At 46.0% G+C, this 21,406-nt stretch overlaps 2 protein-coding genes across 2 annotated transcripts in view; one reads left to right on the forward strand and one right to left on the reverse strand.

The window, feature by feature from the left end:
* The first annotated feature begins 1 nt into the window (after position 1).
* prkd4 (protein kinase D4) lies at positions 2 to 14,791 on the forward strand. Its single transcript, XM_069722259.1, has 19 exons — positions 2 to 1,703; positions 2,176 to 2,324; positions 4,774 to 4,912; positions 5,810 to 5,941; positions 6,043 to 6,197; positions 6,826 to 7,021; positions 7,382 to 7,465; positions 8,105 to 8,261; positions 8,531 to 8,654; positions 8,856 to 8,933; positions 9,505 to 9,715; positions 10,010 to 10,035; positions 10,129 to 10,201; positions 10,445 to 10,551; positions 10,638 to 10,799; positions 11,152 to 11,250; positions 11,333 to 11,600; positions 12,948 to 13,033; positions 13,656 to 14,791. The coding sequence occupies exons 2-19, from the start codon at positions 2,187 to 2,189 to the stop codon at positions 13,791 to 13,793; spliced, it is 2,373 nt and encodes a 790-aa protein (XP_069578360.1). The 5' UTR covers positions 2 to 1,703; positions 2,176 to 2,186; the 3' UTR covers positions 13,794 to 14,791.
* Positions 13,979 to 21,406, reverse strand: part of actn3b (actinin alpha 3b) — a 31,835-nt gene continuing 24,407 nt past the window's right edge. The window contains exons 11-21 of the mRNA XM_069722258.1: positions 21,109 to 21,256; positions 20,467 to 20,617; positions 19,385 to 19,493; positions 19,092 to 19,232; positions 18,292 to 18,474; positions 18,044 to 18,178; positions 17,403 to 17,582; positions 17,153 to 17,299; positions 16,849 to 16,914; positions 16,211 to 16,369; positions 13,979 to 15,492 (exon numbers count right to left, since the gene is read on the reverse strand). Coding sequence (XP_069578359.1) covers positions 15,334 to 15,492; positions 16,211 to 16,369; positions 16,849 to 16,914; positions 17,153 to 17,299; positions 17,403 to 17,582; positions 18,044 to 18,178; positions 18,292 to 18,474; positions 19,092 to 19,232; positions 19,385 to 19,493; positions 20,467 to 20,617; positions 21,109 to 21,256 — 1,578 coding nt within the window. The 3' untranslated portion in view covers positions 13,979 to 15,333. The remainder of the gene's footprint in view (positions 15,493 to 16,210; positions 16,370 to 16,848; positions 16,915 to 17,152; positions 17,300 to 17,402; positions 17,583 to 18,043; positions 18,179 to 18,291; positions 18,475 to 19,091; positions 19,233 to 19,384; positions 19,494 to 20,466; positions 20,618 to 21,108; positions 21,257 to 21,406) is intronic.

The following is a 21,406-nucleotide window of genomic DNA, read 5'->3' on the forward strand; positions in this document are numbered from 1 at the left end:
TATGTACAAGAACAATCCTCAATGTTGCGTTCTTACCGCTGACCCGGGCTGGATCGACCTTCGATGACCTTCCATCCTCAGCGAATCTCGTCGTCATTGTTTCGGCTCTGAGCTTTTTATTTTGAAGGTGCAGAAAATCGGTTCTTTGAATGTTACTTTTTAAATGTCATTTGTGAGGTCTGGTGGCGTTTGCGCTGGATTATTTTTGTTGTGCTGTGCTCTCCGCAAGCCAAGAGGTGAAACTCCACCAAAATACAACTACTACCAAGAGAACTGTCCACCGAATGTACACGTCTTCTCAAGTCGGACTCGGAGAGCGACATCATATGTTTTTTTTGGGTTTTTTTGCTTTCTTTCATAACTTTTCCTCCTTCCTTGGTACCAAACCTTTATCATGCAAGAAAGTAAAAAAAAAAACAACAACTTCAACAAAGCCTGAGTGTGATTTCAAAGATGTCCCGACTCCGGTTCCTTTGCGAGGGCAGTTTGTCGGCGTTGGTGCGTTCACACCATCGTCACACGCCCGATCAAAACCCAGAGTCACCCGTCTTGAAATCACCTTTTCGATGACGTCGCTCTCGAGTCTAAAAAAAAAAGTGCTAATTACCCAATCAGCTTGTGAATGTTGCGAGGTGGCGCCGCAGGTTTGGGATTGTAACGGAGGAAACGTGCCCGAGGGGAGAGACGGCGAGTAAAAGGAAGTGCAAGATGGAGTCGTGAAGAAGTGAAGGAAAGTGCTTTAAGTGTTGTTCGCAGCAAATAATGTACAGGATTCTCCGTGTATGACCTTTATATACGTGTTTGTCACTCGTTCACATGTAAGAATGATGGGAAATTCCTTTAGTCGCACTCGATCTCTCAACACCATGTAGCCGTGTTTAAAAAAAGTGAAAATAAAAGATAGTAAAACAACAAGTTTGTAGCTGAAGCTCCAATAAAGATCCTTTCCAGTATACACGCAGTCATACCGATACTAATCAATCCTTTACGGTATTAATCAGTCACTTATTAGTCACCCTGGGTTGGTACAGTGTTTTGTGGAAATATCTGGAAGTACAGGATGTGCAAACTCCATAAATATATGAACGCAAACACATTAAAAAAAAAAAACAATACGATGTAAACGGTTGTAAATATTCATCTTAAATCACTGTTACAGGAAGATCTCGATCCAAAGCTTCACAGATGAACTACGTCATGGGTTCAGATATTTATGGAGGTTCTACTCATGTGGCTGTCATGTGGGAGCTCCTGCATTGCAGACAACTTGATGGATCTTATTTTGAAGGGGGGGGGGGCCAACCTGATGTGTTTTATCGAAAAGTTCAATAAACACAAAATTCCACTTTTCAAACCAATTCTGTTGTCTCGTACGTTTTCCTCCTCGAAACTTTACATGAATAAACAAACTATTTGGGTAATTTCAAAGTGTGGACGTGTGTAAAGTGGGTAAGTTCCCACAGCCAGGGCTAAGGGTGTTAACCACACGCTGCACTGTCTTCAGCCTTCACAGAGCTGCGTGTCTTTCTAGTTACTTCCTGTCTCATCGACAGCCGAGCTCCTACAAAGAGGAAACCAGACCCGCCAGAGTTCACGCTGACGATCTGCAGCGCTGTGACGGACTGATGAGCTCTGGCATCGTCGAGCCGCAACTCCTGCGATTAACGTGAAAGATTGGAGCTTGAATAAAGCGGGATTAGAAGGTAAACTCGCATCAAGTATTTCACGGGAGGCGAATGTATTGTTTCAATTTAAATAGTAGGAAATGAAAAGAAAATGTATTTTAGTTTATTCTGAACATAATGCTGTATATTTATCTAAGCACTATACTTTTTTTGTTGTTTTCTTCTTCTCCACCACTCATTGTTTAGGATCAAAAGCTTTTACATTATAAATCTGTCTTTTTAGAGAGAAAACTCTATCAGCTACTTAATATGTGACCTAGTTAATGATCTCGACACCAGATTTGAAATCGGGGAAGAATCTTGGCCCTCGAAACTTTTATCAGTCACCTTTTTAACCATGAAGTGAAGATGGTCATATTTACAGCAGCTGACACCAGGAAAGGATTTGTAGATTGTTTTCAGAGTTTTTGATGAGATAAATGAAAAGTCTCATTCATTCTCTCGCTCTTTTTTTTTTTTTATGAATAAATTTGAGCGCGTTTCTCCACAGCCTGTCTCTCCATGTCTGCCGTGGCTCCCTCGGCGCCGGCTATGGTCCAGTTCAAGCTCGGCCTGTTCAGGGAGGTGGTTCTAGTCCCTGCCGGCAACCTGAGCTACGGTCATGCCTGCCGGCTGGCCGCCGAGGTCATAGAGCGCAAGGTAACCACGACCCTGTAAATGAGTCTGAGGCCTCTAACCTGGAGCACCGTGAGGACGTTCAACACGATGCTGACCAACTCTTGATATCTGGGCTGTTGCTCTTAAAACTTCAGGGGTGCATTTTGAAGGAAGTTCACCGCTGCAAGATGCTATGAAGCTGCTTTGTGGCCATTGTAGGATCAGGGTTGGTGTTTTTGGAGATTTTGAAAAGTTGTCTCGTACAAAAACAAAAAAAAATACAAAATAAAAACTGCAGCGGTACTACTTTAGTTCCACTCAGGTTCCACACCTGACTTCTATAAATATGTAACAACATTCACCTACTAGTGGCAAAGAGCCACAAACACTTTGGTGATTAGAAAAAAAACAACAACGTGAATGCAAAGACCGGAATAAGCACTGAGCACCGACATCTGAATGAAAACATGTTCAAAGAACACGGTCCCACTTGGAAAATATTAAGTTGACGTTTCACGACCAGTCAGAGCTGTCAGGAAGTGGACTGTGAAAGGTCACCTCGTGTACAGAGGAGGCGGTTTACATGCGACCGATGTAGTTCAAATGTAAATGTCAGTTTAAAAAACAACTCTTGAACATTTCAGAGTTTTGTTTCTTCAGTCTGATGCAGAGCTTCGGGGCTTTTATGTGGAATAATGTTCAGGGAGACTCTCCGTTTCACTTCCTTCTCCTGACTCTAAACTTTAGGACAGAGCCTTTTGAAGTATTTTAGAAAACATTCGGCCGTGGTTTTGTGCTACACACTACATCATTGATGTTGCGTTAACACGGTGTTTGAAGTTAACGAAAGGAGGTTGTGAATCGCAGTTGTTTTCTCAGCTGGTCTGGTCTTCATACAGCTGCAGTTAAAGTGACTGTGTGGTCGACAAGAGCGCAGAAAACTTTCCAACCACAACTGCGCTCTGTCTCTCTCACACACACACACACACACACACACACACACACACACACACACACACACACACACACACACACACACACACACACACACACACCGTTTCCAGGCAGCAGGTCAGCACGCTTTGAATAGCTGTGTGTCTTTGTGTGTGCAAACATTTTGTGTGGACACTGCACACAAACCTGAAAGCATGAGTGTGTCTCTGCAGACGTGTCACACCCTGAATGAGTGTGTGTGTGTGTGTGTGTGTGTGTGTGTGTGTGTGTGTGTGTGTGTGTGTGTGTGTGTGTGTGTGTGTGTGTGTGTGTGTGTGTGTCAACTTGCACCTGTAACACGAAAGCTGAACTCCTATTTTGACCCAAAAATCAGCAGTATGAAAACAAATTTATTACATTTTAGCAATCAGTCTAATTATCCACATTGTGTATTTGATGATATAAATTAGGTGTAATTTTATACATAAATTTGTCTCTTCGGTCCACTGAGAAGCTGAGAATCATTCTGCATTAATGATATGACCACATGACATGCTGCAATCAGGCCGGGTCATCGCTTGCTTTTTGTTTGACATTATGTTTGAATATAAAATATTTTGTAAACAGCTGTTACATTTAACTCGTTCGATAAAGATCTTTAAGAGAAGTTCTTCCCGTTCAGAAAATTACACTGATCTCTGTTTTTGTTCGTGAGTCCTGACTCTCCTGTATGAAGAGGATCTTTTAACAGCATCGTTCCACAGAGGAAACACTCCTGACCTGCAGTGCAACACTTTTAGTATCTTCAGAACCACTTCTTGTGTTTCCGTGCGGTTTTGTATTTTATAGCTTGGTACAGGTGCACATGTGAAAAAGAGAAAATCGTGACTATTTTCTTCGGTTGTCGAGTTTTTCAGGTTCTTTCATGCTTTTGCTTCTGCTTTGTTAATGGTGATAATTCCTCAGCTGTGATTAGATTTTTAGGGATTTTGTTTTTTTTAAGTGAATGTTTTGTTTCCCACTCTTGCCTACATGTGACCGGGCAGCGCCGGCTCAGCATTTACAGTCAGGATTCAGACTAAAAGAAACATTTTAAAAGGTTTTCTGACTTTAGATTGAGTCCCGTCCCATCAACATTTTTAATCTCGCTCCACCGTTTATGAGCTCCACAATAGAGATTTGCATTTGATAACGATCAGAAGGAGAATGTCGGCATGGAAATATTTGCTTCTCGTAAAATGACTCATCGTTGTGATACATTTTTTTAATAAAAATCATGCTTATTTGAGGTTGAAAAGTTTGTCAAAAGTTACACCACAGTTTTGTTTTCATGAGAGATTTGTCCTTTGATCTTATGATGTCCTGTGGTTATGTTTGTTAACTTCACGAGGCCAAATTTTTTTTATTTTTTTTAAATCACACGACTGCAGCCACTCAAGAAAGGGGAAGACTCAATCTGAGTGTGTGTGTGTGTGTGTGTGTGTGTGTGTGTGTGTGTGTGTGTGTGTGTGTGTGTGTGTGTGTGTGTGTGTGTGTGTGTGTGTGTGTGTGTGTTCAGGCTCCAGACTGCAGCGTGGTGGGCGTCGGGGAGAAGATCCTGTTGTTCAGACACGAGCCGGCCTCCGAGCAGCAGCTGCAGCGGCTGACGGACTGCGACGAGCTGCAGGACGGGGAACTCATCGAGATCATCATCGCAGGTCAGAGGTCAAAGGGGCTGAGGTTTAATCAATCCATTCACCAACCAATCAGCTGTTTTTATCCTGTCGGGTGATTTCCAGTTCATTCACATGTATGAAGGACTTAGTTCTAAAATACAGCACATTTCTAAATTTCACACGTTGTAAAAAGAAAGATGGGACTCTCAATTTGAAAGGAAACTGTTGAATACATCACTGTTCCCTCTTTACACCACTCAGGGTATCTGCGAGGTGCAGACTCCTCCATATTTTCTGCTCTTTTTCATTAATATTTTTTTACACTCACAACCATTACAAAGCTGCTTAAATCTCAACGTGTCAGTTGAGCCTCCTTGTTTAAACCTCTGACTCAGAGCTCGGCCAGAAGTCTGCTGCAAAAAGAAAAAAATACGTAAAGATCACAAGAACAGCAACACACACAACATTTATTCTGGATCAAGACACTTCAACCGGAGTTCTGTTTGCAGGTCATTTTTTATTTGGAGACTTTTACTTCTTATTTTACAAGAAGAGAAATTGTGCATATTTTTGCAGAATATTTTGGACTTGATTCTCACACAAAAGGCTTTTTCCTCATAAAATGAACCAAATCTCCTGCTGCTGACTCACTCTTATATTCCCCCTTTAACACAAGATTAGATGTTTTTAAACCTGCACAGAAGCCGAGATGAGATGACGTAGTTGACGTCAGGATCCTAAAACAAAGATATATGAGATTTTTATTTTTTTTAATCAAATTTAGATGTTTTTATTGGTGAATCTAACAAGTGTTTTTTTTTTTTTTTTTTTTTTATAAATGCACTCACAATGTGTTAAACTGCTGGAGTGATTCCAAACAGGCAGCGTTCGGTTTATTGCTGCAATATATTCTGTTTCCCCCTTCTTCCTCTGACTCAGGATCAGCCTCCGTGACTGAGATGAGGATCCGTCCGCACATCCTGGTGGTCCACTCGTACCGGAGTCCCACCTTCTGCCACCACTGTGGAGAAATGCTGTGGGGCCTCGTTCGACAGGGGCTGAAATGTGACGGTGAGGCCGCGCCGACACCACCGTTAATTCGCGTCGGCATCCGGCGTCGGTCTGAGAGAGTGATATCAGCCAGTTTTTGTCCCCCTTCTGCCTCCACGCAGGTTGCGGATTAGACTTCCACAAACGTTGCGCTTTCCACTTGCCCAACGACTGCAGTCGAGCTCGGCGTCAGGTCAGCTTCAGCCTCTCCCTGTTTCCACCCCGGCGGTCCCGAACACACTCGCTGTCCAATCAGGCCGGAGGCAGTCTGGAGGAGGTAAAGAAATAATAGTATTGTGAAGGAACAGGACACTAAGTGCTGTGTGTTCCAGATGACGTACTTCCCGTAGTACACCGATGAATACTGCTCTTCCACAAAAGGACTCTTACTTGTGCAGCGCAGTGTTGTGTTGTGTTGTTTCAATCTGCACGCTGCTGTTCTGCACTGACTGTATATGACCTCAATATGTGAACACATCAACCGCCAAAATATCTGCAGCTTTAGTTATTTGACCCAGAAATCAAAGGTTTTTTTTGCGCCCTCTGTTGAACACGTTCAATAAACACACTGACTCTTCTGTTCAGCAGCAGTAGTGAAAAAAACAACACTTTGGTTCAGGAACAGCTGCAGCTTCCTCAAGACGCTTTAAAGTAAAAAAAATTCGTTGCCTAGGTGGCTCCGCCCCCTTTCCTCGACGCAGCCAAGATGGCGACCGTTTAGGGTGGAAAGTGTTCCAGAGTTTAACACTTTTGAGTGCATCATCCTGGTACTTGCATGTTTCTGTACTCGACAGTGTGAGTCACAATAGTGAGTGTCAGAACAGGAGTACAACATCTGGAACGCAGTATCAGTTTCAATTTTCAAAGATCATCTGCACCACGGATGACTTTCTGTTCTTCACCAGATCAGCATGTCCAAACCTTCGTCCAGGCCTCCGTCCTGGGCCGAGCCCCCGGTGTGGCTGGGGGTCGGGTCCGGGGACCGGGGCCGGGCTCAGGTGCCTCACACCTTCCACATCCACAGCTACACCAAACCCACCGTCTGCCAGTACTGCCACCGGCTGCTCAAAGGGCTCTTCAGGCAGGGGCAGCAGTGCTCAGGTGAGGCTGCAGACGTGTTATACGTTTCCATATATATATTTGCTGCTCTGTGGCTGTTTTTAGTTCCTCTGTTCCAGCACATCTTTGACTTTGATGAGTCATGTTGTGATCAGAAGCTCGTGAGCACACGCCGAGCCCGAAGAGGCGGACCGAACACTGGTCGTGTATCCCACGTGTATGAGTCAGCAGGTTAAATTAAATCGTCACGTTTTTTTCTTTCTGAATGAAGAGAGGAAAACAACGAAGAAAAAGATTGAATTTAATCACGAAAACTGACTCTGAAAGCTGAATTCTGTCAGCAGCATCTCATCACCCACCCCGACTCTCTTCCTTCTCTGCTCCTCTGTGTTTGTTTGTCAGACTGCAGGTTTAACTGCCATCGGCGCTGCGAGCCGTTAGTCCCCAGAGACTGTCCGGGGGAGAGGCGAGGCGTCAACGGGGAAGGTGAGCCGCCATCCAGGCAGCTTTGCTCTTCACTTAGTTTTCCGGGCTGCGTTAGATTATGATGTTCTCAGAACTGTGATGAGGCAAAGCTGATTCATCTTCCTTCCCAGGAAGGTTTGATAGATTCAGGCCTCCAACTGATTCAAATTCCCAGAAACGTCACGTTTGTCTAAGTCGTGATGATGATGATGAGGAGGAGGAGGAGGAGGAAGAGGAGGAGGAGGAAGAGGATCAAAGGTTGATGAGATTCAAAATGATTTTACCATCTAACTGTGTTTGATGCTGGGATTATTTAATGCAGGAGCTGTAAGATCAAATAATGTTATTGATCATGAAAAAAAAAAAAAAAAAAGAATCAGTGAAATTTTAGTTGTAATTTGTGTCATTTATCCCCAAAAAAATCCAAAACATTTTCTTTTTCTAGTTTCTGAAATGTGAAAAATGTAAGTCTTTTTCTGTTTTGATGTATATTTTCATATCATTGGATGAACAAAACAAGCTCCTTGAAGATGTAACTTCAAGTATTTTTTAAAGATTTTACAGAACTAACGATGAGTAGATTCATTAAGAAATATCAAATGTGTCAGCGATCCCAGGTTTCGACCTCCATGTCGTTCATGCATGACATCACTTTCCCAGAATATTCGGCAGCTGGTCACACCTGCCCGCCGGACCCGGGGGACTATGAGTCGGAGGTCCCCGGTACGACACTGGACGTCTCTGATGACGAGATGATCACCGATGGTGACTCACTGGCCGACACCGCCGAGGACGAACAGCTGCAGGAGCCGATGAGGTCAGAGGGCTGTTAAACTCCTCATGGTGCACAAAATGTCCTGATGACGTCAGACGTTTGAATCAGATTTGCACCTATCACCCCCCCCCCCCCCACACACACACACACACACACACATATATCTCTGCTGGGATTCATTGTCATTGAGCTTTGGACCCACACTGCCACCTAGAGGCAACTGATCTCATAGGGATCAAGTTTTTTACTCCTAAATGAGGCTTTGTTTTTGTTGTTGTTTTATTTACTTTTGTCCTCCGTCCCTCCGTCAGTCCGTGTTTCAGCAGCAACATCCCCCTGATGAGAGTCGTCCAGTCGGTTCATCAAATTAAGAGGAGAGCCGGAGGAGTTCTGAGGGAGGGATGGCTGCTGCATCACACCAACACAGACACGCTGGTGAGACACACACACACACACACACACACACACACACACACACACACACACACACACACTACTCAGCTCTTCTTAAAACTGCTTGAAACAGTCAGTCAAAATCTAAAGTGTTCGTTAAAAGCTCTAAACTTCCTCATCTGTACATTATAAGTCACGTGACGTTCACTCACACGGGTTGATATTTATCTTTTCTTTTCCCAGAGGAAACATCATTACTGGTTGTTGGACTGGAAGAGCGTCACTCTGTACCAGAACGAGAGCAGCATCAAGTACTACAAGGTAAACGCTCCACCTGATGGACCAACCAGACGCAGAGCGATGAGCAGGCCTTCTACTGTCTGACTGTCGGGCCGCTCTTCGCTTTTCCTGAAAGCAGCTCGGCGTGCTACAAACCAGCAGGAGTCCCATCTGTTGGGGTTCTGTTGTTGGTTTTGTGAAAACGATCTGTCGTCCACAACTGGACTTAGTTTTGGGACATCTTCGTTTTCGTCCAAACTGAAGAAGAGGACAACACGTGCGTTTTATCACCTAAAGAGTATCAGCTCGAAAAAAAAGTGTTCACATTTTTGTACAAATCTAGTAATGCACTCTTCCAGTTACTACAATCAGCCCGAACCAGACAATGAAACAGTATCAGTTTGTTGGGATTCGTCTGTTAATGCTCATCTTATCTGCTAAGCAGTGACGTTTTAAACTGATCCAGCTATGTCGTAGATATAGTGTCGATATAATAATAAAAAGTGCTCAGAATATAAATATCAAGTCATTTTAAAACAGAAAAACATGCTTTAAAACTTGTATTTCAAGAAGATAAAACCCTCCTCGTCCTCCTCCTCTTCCTCTCCCGCAGGAGATCCCCCTGTCCGAGGTGCTGGGGGTCCGCGGCCCCGCCCACCTCTCCGTGCCCTTGTTGCCCGGCAACAGCGCTCACTCGTTGGAGCTGGTGACAGCCTCGCTGGTGTACTGCGTGGCCGGCGAGGACGCGGCGGCCTGGGAGAGCTCCATCCGTCAGGCTCTGATGCCGGTGCAGAGCAGCAGAGGACAAGGAGAGGACAACCAGGGTGAGACGGCAAACCATCTGCGTCTTTAATAAAGAAAATACGGCTTCTTAGACGCATCCAGTATCCAAGGGTCGCAAATGAAATTGTTTTTTTATTAATAGTAAAATGAAGAGAAACAGCTTCTTCAGATTTAACATTTAAAAACAAACACAAATCAGAATTCGACCTCCAATGAGAAAAGCAACTTCCAAACAAGGATGAATCGGACCGCATTTGTTCGACATCAAGTGTTTATTAAATGATGACTGACTTTATGTTTTAACTCGTTAACGAACCTGCTGTTCTTCATTGCAGATAAAGACCATCGGAGAGACAGCGCGGTGAGGATCAGTTTGTGCACTCTCCAATTTATCGTCCACACGTCCAGAGAGGTTGTGTTTTCTTACACGTCACAGTGTTCATGCGTGTTTCAGGACATCAGCTCGGTGTATCAGATCTCCACGGACGAGGTGCTGGGATCGGGACAGTTTGGAGTCGTGTACAGAGGTGAGCTGAAGACACTCGGCTCGCTCTGGTTTTCTGAATGTAACTGGCTTTTATCAGTAAACCAGAGTACAAAGCAGAAAAAGGGATGGACAAATTGAAATTTCTTGTCTCTGACTGTGCGTCCAAAACATTTTATCATCACGCAAGACCAAGGAAAAACAAAGTCTCCTCATTTGAGAGGCTGAAATCAGAGAATGTCAATCAACTGACACCTCTTATCTAATCTCATTTCTCATTCTTCAGGTACTCACAGGAAGTCTGGCCAACCAGTCGCCATCAAAGTCATCGACAAGACTCGCTTCCCCACCAAACAGAAGATGCAGCTGAGGAACGAAGTGGACATCTTGCAGGTACGAACAACGTTCTTCACCGACGTTTTTAAGCGCCATATTTATCGTTCGACCATCTCCAATATACGAGTGTGTGTGTCGTCCAGAACCTGTCCCACCTCGGCGTGGTTCTCCTGGAGGGGATGTTCGAAACCGTCCAGCATGTTTTTGTCGTCATGGAGAAGCTCCACGGAGACATGCTGGAGATGATCCTGTCCAGCGAGAAAGGCCGACTCCCTGAACGCATCGCTCGCTTCCTGGTCATACAGGTGTGAGATGCTGATGTTGAAATGCTCGAGAGTATTTTCTTTAATGTTGTCAGTCTCATATTGTCCTCAATCAAATGGATTTTTTTTTGTGTGTTTTTTGACAAATGGAGGTATGATCATGCTTGTTTGTCTTCATGGCTATTTTTCGGTGTAACTTTGCTTCTTTTAGGTTTTTCAGCTTTATGAGTGTTTATCTCAATGAGCAAAATTAAATTAGAAAAAAGTCCGTGAAAGATGCACATCAAAGTGATTTAAGTCCAGGCTCAGCATCAGTCTGGATTCACTTCCTGCATGCAGACAGATTAAAACCACTGTACCTTGACGACGAGTGTTTCTCCTGTTGGTGGTTCAGATTCTCGAGGCTCTTCGGTACCTTCACTTGAAACACATCGCTCACTGTGACCTGAAACCTGAGAACGTCCTGCTGGCCTCTGCAGACTCTTTCCCTCAGGTGGGACTTCACACTGTTGTTCATTTAGAGCAGATCCAAGTTCTCATATCACCTTTTTTTTAACCGGCGCTGTTTCTCGCAGGTGAAGCTGTGCGACTTTGGCTTCGCCCGCATCATCGGCGAGAAGTCGTTCCGCCGCTCGGTCGTGGGGACTCCGGCCTACCTGGCGCCCGAGGTGATCAGCAGCAGCGGGTACAACCGCTCTCTGGACATGTGGTCGGTGGGCGTCATCACGTACGTCAGCCTGAGCGGCACGTTCCCCTTCAACGAGGACGAGGACATCCGGCAGCAGATCACCAACGCAGCCTTCATGTACCCGCCTCAACCCTGGGCCTCCATTTCACTGGAAGGTCGGTCTTTTTGGCTTTGTTGCATTTAAAAACACTCAACTGAACAGCCGACAGCATTTTTAAGGCAAGACCTTTTTACAAAAGACATGTTTGATTTTCTTTTTGTTTTGTAATCATAGTTTATAAATTCTGCAACTGATGATCAGAAATCTGATTACAGTGTGTGCTTGAAGGGGAGTAACTGAATTCAAATGTAACTCATGACAATCCACATTTTTTATGCCATTAATGTCCGTTGAATTTTCCTTTGAGAAGGACGTCACCCTGAAATCGCCATTGGGGGGGGGGGACCAAATAACATTTGCGCCCACTCTGACATGTCATCATACATTTACATGTATTGTGTATGGTTAGCATCGTTAACTCCCAGCCAGAAGGTTGCAGGTTTGATACTGGCCCTGGAAGGATGACAGTAACATCTCACATGAAAAGCCCTCTCAACGGCAAGAATTGAACCTGGGACCTTCTGACTGGGAGGCAACAACACTAACCACTGCACCGCGGTGTTATTTTCAATGATGTGTTTAAAAGTCATATAAGTCAGACAAGCAAGCACTAAAGTCAGCACATTGATACAGTTGTAAGGCAGCGTTGTCGTCTCACTATCTGGAGGTTCTGGGTTCGATGGGGCTCTGGGACTTTGTTTGTGGTGGATTGCATGTTCTTGCTTGTTGTGTGACTCTTTGTCACAATTACAACTACATTGCATGACATTGATTTTAGATTTTAGACTATATGCATTACAACATGCATAACTTAAGTCATCCATATTAAGGACGACATAGTTTTACTTTTAAGGTTATTATTTATGCAGGAACATTCAAATTCCACATTGAAAGTCGAACCTGGGACCTTTAGACTGCGAGACGACAACGCTGACAACTGCACCAACGAGCTGGCTTACATAAAAATGAACGAAAGTCATACTTATAGCATGTCGTACAAAATATGAAAAAAAAAAAGACATGCTATAGCATGTCGTCAGAAATTTGTCTGTAGAATGTCTTCCAACCTTTAAAAAAAAAAAAAAAAAAAAAAAAAAAAAGAGTCATACATTAGTATGTCCTCCAAAATATATATATTAAAAAAAAAAAAAAAGTCATTCAAAATGGTCCAGCTGAAGTGGTCCAAAAATGTCATGAAAATCTCATTTTCTACATACTTTTTTATTTTGCAAACTTTATTATGTCGACTAATAGTAACCTGGATTTGTTTTAGTTTCATCAGTATTTGGCCTCTCGGTCTGTCCCTGTTTTCATAATGGGATTGAAGACAGTCAACAGATTCCTGTCTTGCCCACTGGGTGGCTCCACTGAGTAAACTCTCTCTCTCTCTCTTTCTCCCCAGCTGTGAACCTCATCCAGAACCTTCTGCAGGTGTCGGTGAGACGGAGGTTCACCGCGGGCCGAACACTGGGACACCCCTGGCTGCAGGTCAGATATTTCACAGTCTTGGCTGTCCATCGTAATACAACGAAAGACGCTGATAAATACATCAGGATATTAAAGACAGATTGAACTTATTTTAGCCCCGCGGAGAGCAAAGTCTGACTTACCGGATGGAGAGTGTTGGTCTCACGTGATGGCTTTAATCGTCATTCTCCTCCCAATTCTCGACCCGCGTTGCCGTTTAAAAAAATTCCCCAACCGCCACCAAGTGGCAGCGCAGAAACGCGTTCAGTACGATTGGGAGGCCTGACGGCTTTTCGTTGCTCCCTCGTGAGGATTTTTGCCTTTTAATTGCAAAACATGTAACGTGCAAACGTTCCGCCAAAACGAGTCGTTCCCCGCTCTTATTTTGAAAGGGCATCGTCACCCGCGACGATAGGATTGATTTAAAGAGATACAAAGAAGCCAGTGTTTGTTTTCCCTGTAGCAGAAAGATATATACGTGCAGTCAGACTGTGTTGTCCAGCGCCAGACGTGAGCTGGCTTTGACCACTGAACACTGAGAGGTACCTCAGTTGTATTTTGTATTTCTGATCATGTTTTAAAGACGTAAAGCTTCAGAATCCGTCTCCTTTTCCCTTCATCGTCGCTCCTCTGGCTCCTGCAGGACTTCCAGCTGTGGTGCGACCTCCGGGAGTTCGAGTTGAAGATGGGCTGCAGGTATCTGACGCATCCGGGGGACGAGCAGCGGTGGGTGCTCTCCGCCCGGGAGAAGGGGCTGGACTTCCCCTCACACCTCTGCTGAGACCCCGACGACGACCCGGACACGTGACCGCCGCGGCGAGGTCAAAGGTCGTTCGGCTTTAAAGCCCGTTCCGTCTCGATGAAATCACTCTGAATTTGTCGGCCACGCCGGCCCGCCAAGGAGCCGCGGTTAACTCGAAGAAAAGAGTCTCGGGTGTGCAGAAAAAAAACCAACACAGACAACTGTTGTATGTCATTTTTCCTTTTTAATTCCAAGTTTCGATCTTTAAAATGTGACTGTTTGAAAATGAGTTTTTTGTGGCATCGGTGATGATGGACAGGATGAGTTTGAGGAGGAGGAGAATGGAGCACGGATGCAGTTGACATGCAGAGGGAGGAGCCGACTCGCGCTGACTATCATGGCTGACCTGTGGTTGTTGGTTTTGTTTTTGTTTTTTCCAAAATGGGACCGGAGCCCTTCGTGCTTCCTCTCCGACGGCCTGCTGCGGTCCCACGTACGCTTATTTTGTTTTTGTCCACAACTTTCCTGATGCCCTGCCTCTCGCCGCTCGACACCTCTCCCTGTCTGTGTCCCTCCTCCTGTCCTGTCCTGGACTGAGAGGAGTCTGGGCAGCGAGGAGAGAGGTGCTCGCTCGCCCTCTCTCTCTTTCTGGCCATAACAGTTTGTCTTTCTGCTCCCGAGTCTCGCCGTCCAGCCTTCGGCCGTCTTTGTATTTACCCACGGTGCTTTGCTCCGAGTTGCTCTCCCTCTCTCTGCCTGTCTGTCTGAATCTTAATATTTCAGCGCTTCAGGTCACGACGCTCTCATTCCTCCTCCGTTTGTTCCTGAGTTTCTTAAAGCTTTTTAAGATCTGCAGGTCGTCCGCGCTTCACATTCAGCTTTCGCAGCGCTGCGGTGAAAATCTGCAGTGGTTTTGTAACGTTAATAGCACCTGACTTCGGCTCCTCTGCTTTCACCGGGTTGTTTTGTTTTTTTTTTTTTTTTGCGTCGTAATGATTAAGGGTGAGTCCGAGACTCGAAAGACAGCGTTTTCTAAACTTCAACATAGCATGCATCTGCACAAATACACAACCAACCAAGCCAACTGACCGACCAGCTTCTTTATCACATTTTCTTCTTTAATTTACCCTTCTACAAAAAGTCATCAGATAGAGAGGGGGAGAGCGCGAGGCTCTGCTCAAAACTAACGTTCTCTCCTTCTCCTTCAAGTGTCCTGAAGGCCGGTACATTCATATGTATGCTGCCTACATAAGCTCAGTGCAGTACCCGGCACTCTTTATTTAAAGACACGCCGACAGAAAGGAGAGAGGCGGTTTGAGCAGAGCCCTCCGCTCTCACCCTCTCTAAAGCAGTGTTCCTGGGCATGGAGGGAGGAGGGGGAGGATGAGGGGGAGGAGGGGGGAGTTAAGATTTTAGAGAGGAAAAACATGATGAGAACAAAGCGTACAGAAGGACAGTGGAAGGGTTTCAAATCGCTCTCTCCAAACAGGAGAAATAGGAGAAGCTGGGAAGAAGGGTTGAGGAAGAGGAGGAAGAGGAGGAGGAGGAGGAGGAGGAGGAGGAGGAGGAGCGGCTGTGTTTATAAGTCGCTCTCTCCGTACAGGGCGCTGGAGAAGGAGATGTAGTCCAGGGCGCCGGAGATGCCGTCGCCTCCGATGTACCTGGTCATGCGGCTGATGCAGTACTCCGCCTGCTCGGGCGGCAGCTCCCTGCGCAGCTCCTCCACTGTGATGTAGCTCTGCGGGAGGAGAAGAAATGCAGGGTTTGATTCGAGAAGAAAGGCGATGAAGAGCGTCGACCGCTCGGCCCCGAGGCTCATTACGAATTGCCGAGACGTGGGAGCAACGAGGATGTTTACTGAAGACTCGGAGGTGTTTAGAGGCACTGAAGTAACCTGGTTACTGTAAAAGTGTTGATGGAGGTCCGCCCACCTCTGAGTCGGAGCTTTCTTCCTGTTAAAGGGAGTTTCTCCTCCCTCTGTTGGAGCTTTCTTCCTGTTAAAGGGAGTTTCTCCTCCCTCTGTTGGAGCTTTCTTCCTGTTAAAGGGAGTTTCTCCTCCCTCTGTTGGAGGTTTTTCTCCCTTAAAGAGGAGGGTTTTTTTCCCTCCTAGCTTACATGGGAATTGTTGAATTGTTGTGTTTCTCTATAATATTGTAAAGTCTTGCTGTGAGGACTTTAATGTGTTAAGTGCCGTGAAATAACCGGTGCTGTGATTTGCCGCTATATAAATAAAATAAATATAATTTAATTTAATTTACAGTAGAGGTCTTTTTTTTTTTTTTTTTTACTTAATAGCCGACATACAGCAGAAATCATGTTTTCCTGATAAAGCACACGAGCAGTTATAAAAACAGGTTTCGTGATTTTAGCCGGCTTGTTTACGAGCCGTCTGACAGCAGGAGTCGTTCCTCCTCCCGATCTCCTCGCAGACAGAAGCGACGACCTCGTCCGCTCACCTTGTCCGAGGCCAGAATCTTGAAGGAGGCCATGACCTGTTCTGCGGTGTCGGTCTCGGCGGTCTCGCGGGTCATGAAGTCGATGAAGGCCTGGAAGGTCACCACGCCCGTGTTGTTGGGGTCCACCAGGGTCATGATGCGAGCGAACTCCACCTCGCCCTGTCAAGAGAAACGGACGTGTTGCATCGACAGGTTACTGAAGAACGGAAACCAGCTCTGCGGGATTTCAGGGAATCTTCTTTGCACGTTTAAACTTTAGTTTGCCGTTTATCAAAATGTGATGTTTTCCAAATGTGTCGCTGTAACGTCAGTTGTCGTCGGGGTGTGTGTTTGGTGGCGTTCGTGGTCGCTGACAGAAATGGAAAATGGAGATTATCAGGTTGCGAGCAAATTATCGTCGACACATCCTTCGCCTCGGCAACCGGCATTTAGACACGGATTGTATTTCTTTGGCCGTTTCTTGTCTACTCAGCACGACGGCAGCATGTTGTTCTGTTCATTACAGGCCAGAAGTTTAGCTTTGGAGGCAGCGAAAGTCAGAGACACGTGACATTTGACTCAGAGCGGGAACCCTGCAGTCGTACTTTTACATTTTAAATCCACCCGATGTGTTCATGTTCCGTGAGATGTTCACTGACCAGATCGTAACCCATGGAGATGAGACAGGCGCGGAAGTCGTCTGGGTCCATCATGCCGTTTCTCTTCTGCAGAGGGGAAGAAAAAAAAAATACAAGCGTGTTTTATTTACTGCGACGAACCGTTTCCGACGCCTCCGGAGTCGAAACGCTTTTCATGTCTCGCCGGCGCAAAAGACGCCGAGCGTCGACCGAAGCGCTCTCGTGATCCTGAAACGTCGACGGGCCGCTCGTTCTTTTTAGATCCGAGCTAAACGCAACCGCCGCGCGGCGAGAACCGTCTCCGGGAGGCCGGCGGCCGCCTCACCCTGTCGAAGTGGTTGAAGGAGGCCCTGAACTCGTTGAGCTGCTCCTGGCTGATGCCTTTGGCGTCGCGGGTCAGGATCTGGTTCTCCACCTCGTTGATGGTTCTGGCGATGGTGGTGAGCAGCTGCTCCCAGCCCACGCGGATGTGCTGCGGGAGAGAGGAGGACAGGAGGAGGTCAGACGGAGGTCACGGGCGCGGGGCGAGGCGGCGGGGCGAAAGGTCGGCCGGCGCGCGGTGCGGCCCGCCGCACCTCCATGGTGTAGTTGGTGTGCTTGTTGTCGAAGATGAGGGACTCCTGGCTGAGCTGGTGGTCGCCCTCCAGCTTGTCGATGTTGGATTTGTAGTTGATGATGTTCTGTTCGTACTGCTTCAGGCTGTTCATCTGTTCCTCCAGGGAGCCGGCGATGTCCACAGACACGTGGCTGATCTCCTGCGGGAGGGGAGGAGGAGGGGGGATGGGGGGATGGGGGGGGACAGGGAGGACCATCGATGAACGGTTGTGCTTTCCAGACATCTGTTTACGTGCTCATGAGTTTCAGCTCCGTAAATTCACTGGAAACGGAGCGATCAGGACGTCTACGAGGAACTAAAGATGAATCATCACATTTAAATTGACTATAAAATGAAGAAGTTCAAATCTAAAAGAATTCCACTTTTACATATTTACATTTTATTGCTGTTTTTGGATTCTCTCGCTTTGTCTCTGTTTTCCATTTTTCGCCACCGGAAATAATTACAGCGTCAATTCGTTATAAAAACTACAAAAGCTGTGAGTACTCTTCAAGGCGCTGATCTCGTTCCTGTATTTCGGCGACGTCGGAGATTACTCGAGCTCCGTCTGACTGAATCGGATTTGACGGTCTCGTGCAAAGCGCTGCCGCTCCAGCGTACCTCCATCTTGGTTTGAATCCAGGGTCCGATGATGTTGGCCTGGGCAGCAAACTGGCGCCTCAGTCTCTCGTTGGCCTGCTGTCTGGCCACCTCCTCCTGCAGCATTTGGTCTCTGAGGGGCACGAGGTGCTTCACCTGCAAACACCCAACAAACACGGGTCACGGGTCGCGTACGTAAGCGCGCGCAACCGCAGTTTACCTCCTCGTGCTTAAAGAGACACCAGAGCTGCAACTCCGATCGGACTCACAGTGTCCCACTTGTTGCTGATGTCCTGGGGGGAGAGGTTGGTGTACGGGTTGATTCCGGACAGCTTGATGCCGTAGGTCTGGGAGATCTTCAGGATCTCGCTCTGGATGCCCATGGTGGCCATGCGCTCCTTGTCGGCCTCGGGCAGGGTGGCCTTGAACTGGTCGTGGGCGGTGATCAGGCTCTGTGAGGGACAGACGTGGTCATGCTGCGCTCCGGCATTTGTTTCAATGTAAAAACCAAGAAAACTTTCTTTGCACCTGAATTTAGAATTCAGTTTGAGTGGCCTCAATGATTTTGCATCTTATATATATATACACATATATATATAAATATATATATAGGACAAATAAATACCCACATCAGATGTGAGCTCATGAATTTCATTCTGTTCAGAGCTTCCCGTCCCTTCAGGGACTGAACACGGCATCTGCCTGGCAAACTCTGACAGGCTTCACATTTCTCTGCATTGTTTCCTCTCTCACTATTTATTGTCCAATAGATTCCCGTCAGTCCAAACTTTCAGGTTGTTATTTAAATAGTTAAAGATTTAGTCCGGCAAGTTTCCAAGAAGAAAAAAATTCAAATCTATTCCTGACTTATAAATAGTTTTCTGTGGATTTTGTGATTCAATTATCCATCAGAGTGACTGTGTGGACATCGAATAGAAAAATGACTGGACAGGGACATTTATATTTATGTTCACAGTTTATATTTTTTTTATAATGTTTTTAATGTCCAGGGGGATAAATATTCAATCAATGTGTGTGTGTGTGTGTGCGCGCGCGCGTGTGTGTGTACCTGGATCTCTTCAATGCTGTGGACAATGAACATGTCCTGCAGGTCCTCCATGGCTCCGTCCATCCAGTTGTTGAAGGGCGCCGCCCTCTTGGCGAACTCCAGGTACAGCTGGTCGATGGTCTCCCACAGCTTCTCCACACGCTGCGCTCACACACAACAGGAAACACACTCTCAGGACCCGCAGTGAACCAACACTTGGAGCTCTGAAACCGAAACCACCTGCAGAAACCATCGCTTGTAATGTTCATGGTGTTTGTTGTGGATCCGGTGAGCGGCGAGTGTTTTGGGTTCACCTCCAGTGAGTCCCTCCTCTTCTGGGTCAGGGTGCCCAGGTTGTCCCACTGGTCACAGATGCCCTGGCAGCGGCCGTTCACTGTGGCAGCATCGTGGTAGTCCAGCTCGCTGGAGGAGAAAAAAAACAAAACACTATTAAGTGATCTAAACTTGTACAAAATTACATTTCCTATACAACGATATATTCTATCCTGTATGCTCATTATCAAGTTTACATCTGAACTGAATAATAACAGTTCGTCTCTTTTACTAAATGAAAGTGTAAACGTTCAAATTGACCTTATGATCAGGAAGTTTCAGTGTAAGGTAAACAAATCACAGTAAACACACGTCAGGAAGGAAATCTGGAGATGTTTGAATATTCACTGTGGTTTCACGCGCTGGATTTTCAGCCCTCTCTGTAAGTGAGAGGTCGTCTGAGAACACTTTGCTGTCGGAGGGACAATATCTGCTGCTGAAGTGCTGGGTGGTGAATTATGGGTGGCACGCATACATATTCAGCTTCACGGTGCCGAGCAGCTCGTACACTGTATACCAGATCAAAGAGAGCATCTCCAGCATGTGTGTGAGAAGAAGCCCCGAGGAGTGGTGAGGAATCAGGAAACGGTGAGATCAGAGGTTGCTGCGCTTTCACGGACCGTCCTTTCATCTCGTTATCGCTCTCAGTGAAAAAGCTTTCCACTCATCTGTTGCCTCTTTCTCTCTTCACCGATTTCATCTTTTCTCTCTCTCTCTCTCTCTCTCTCTCTCTCGCGCATCTTCAGAAATGCCGCAATCGCTTCTCTTTGTCCTCTTCTGTCCCTCCGACAGTTTCCAGGTCAGCGGCTCTAGTTCGTCCCTCCATCACATATTATCCTCATGACCTTCATGTTAAAAAGCCCCAAATAAAGACACTTCTGAAGGATGTTTCTACCAATGAAAAACACAAAGCCAAGAAGAAAAGGAGACAAAAACTCAGTCCGAGTTTCTCCCAGTTTTCAAAGCCCCTTAAAACACTTCCACTATTCCCAGTCTGCCCCTCCCCCTTACACCCTCCCTCCCCCATCCCTCCTCCTCCTCCTCCTCCTCCTCGTCGTCTTACTTCAGCTCCTGGGCGATGGCAGCGATCTGCTCCACTCTGTCCTGGTGAGCGGCGAGGTCGCTCTCGAAGGCCTCGTGCTTCCTCATCAGGGCTCTGATCTCCATCAGGGAGGCCGACTCGAAGTCCTTCTGGGACAGGAACTCCTCCTTCCCTGAAACACACACAGTGGAAACCTTTCAAAGTACTCCTCAGAAAACCAAAGCTTTTGAATTTACATGGCTCTCAACCTCTGATCATTACTTAACTAACCCCATCGAATATGACATCGTTTCATCACTTTATTTCAGGTCAAGAGTCCCATTTTTATCTGACAGTAATACAACAAACATAAAAACATTAAAAAAAAAAAGTCTTCTTTTGTAACTCTAAGTATATATATATATATATATATAAATATATATATCTTTAGCTGTTTATTTATGTCTGTTTATGTCAGTATTTATATTGAGAGCAAGTTACAACCAGTATGAGTAAATATACGCGGCCCAATAAAAAGCTGATTCTGGAGGGACAACGAGGAACACAAAAGAAACTCTGAACTGATTGAATCTGGAGTCTGCAGTCGATGTGAAAGCGACCTGGAGAAATATCTGGAGAAACCCGCCGACCCGTCGACCGGAAAGCTTTTCTTTCGCTGCCTACCTCCGGTCCAGGACTCGTGCATGGAGCACTTCTGCTTGAACTTCTCAGCCAGGTGGTCGAGTCTCTCCAGGCGGCGGATCTCGGTCAGCAGCCACTCCTCGTAGCCCTTCTCCACCTGCTCCAGACCCTTCCAGGCGTTGGCGATGTCCTGACGGAGAGCGACAGCTTTTTTTTTAATAATTACCGACACTCGTCAAAGTGTCGGAACGCCGACTGCACTCAAGTAGAAGGAGGATTTTTATATATATATATATTTTTTTTTTTTGGATGGTGAATAATGAAATGTTTGTGTGTAAAT

Source organism: Brachyistius frenatus, unplaced genomic scaffold, assembly GCF_029030835.1.
Source record: "Brachyistius frenatus isolate BFR_SWC_R1_liver_20210118 unplaced genomic scaffold, ASM2903083v1 Contig_284, whole genome shotgun sequence".
NCBI classification, from domain to species: domain Eukaryota; kingdom Metazoa; phylum Chordata; class Actinopteri; family Embiotocidae; genus Brachyistius; species Brachyistius frenatus.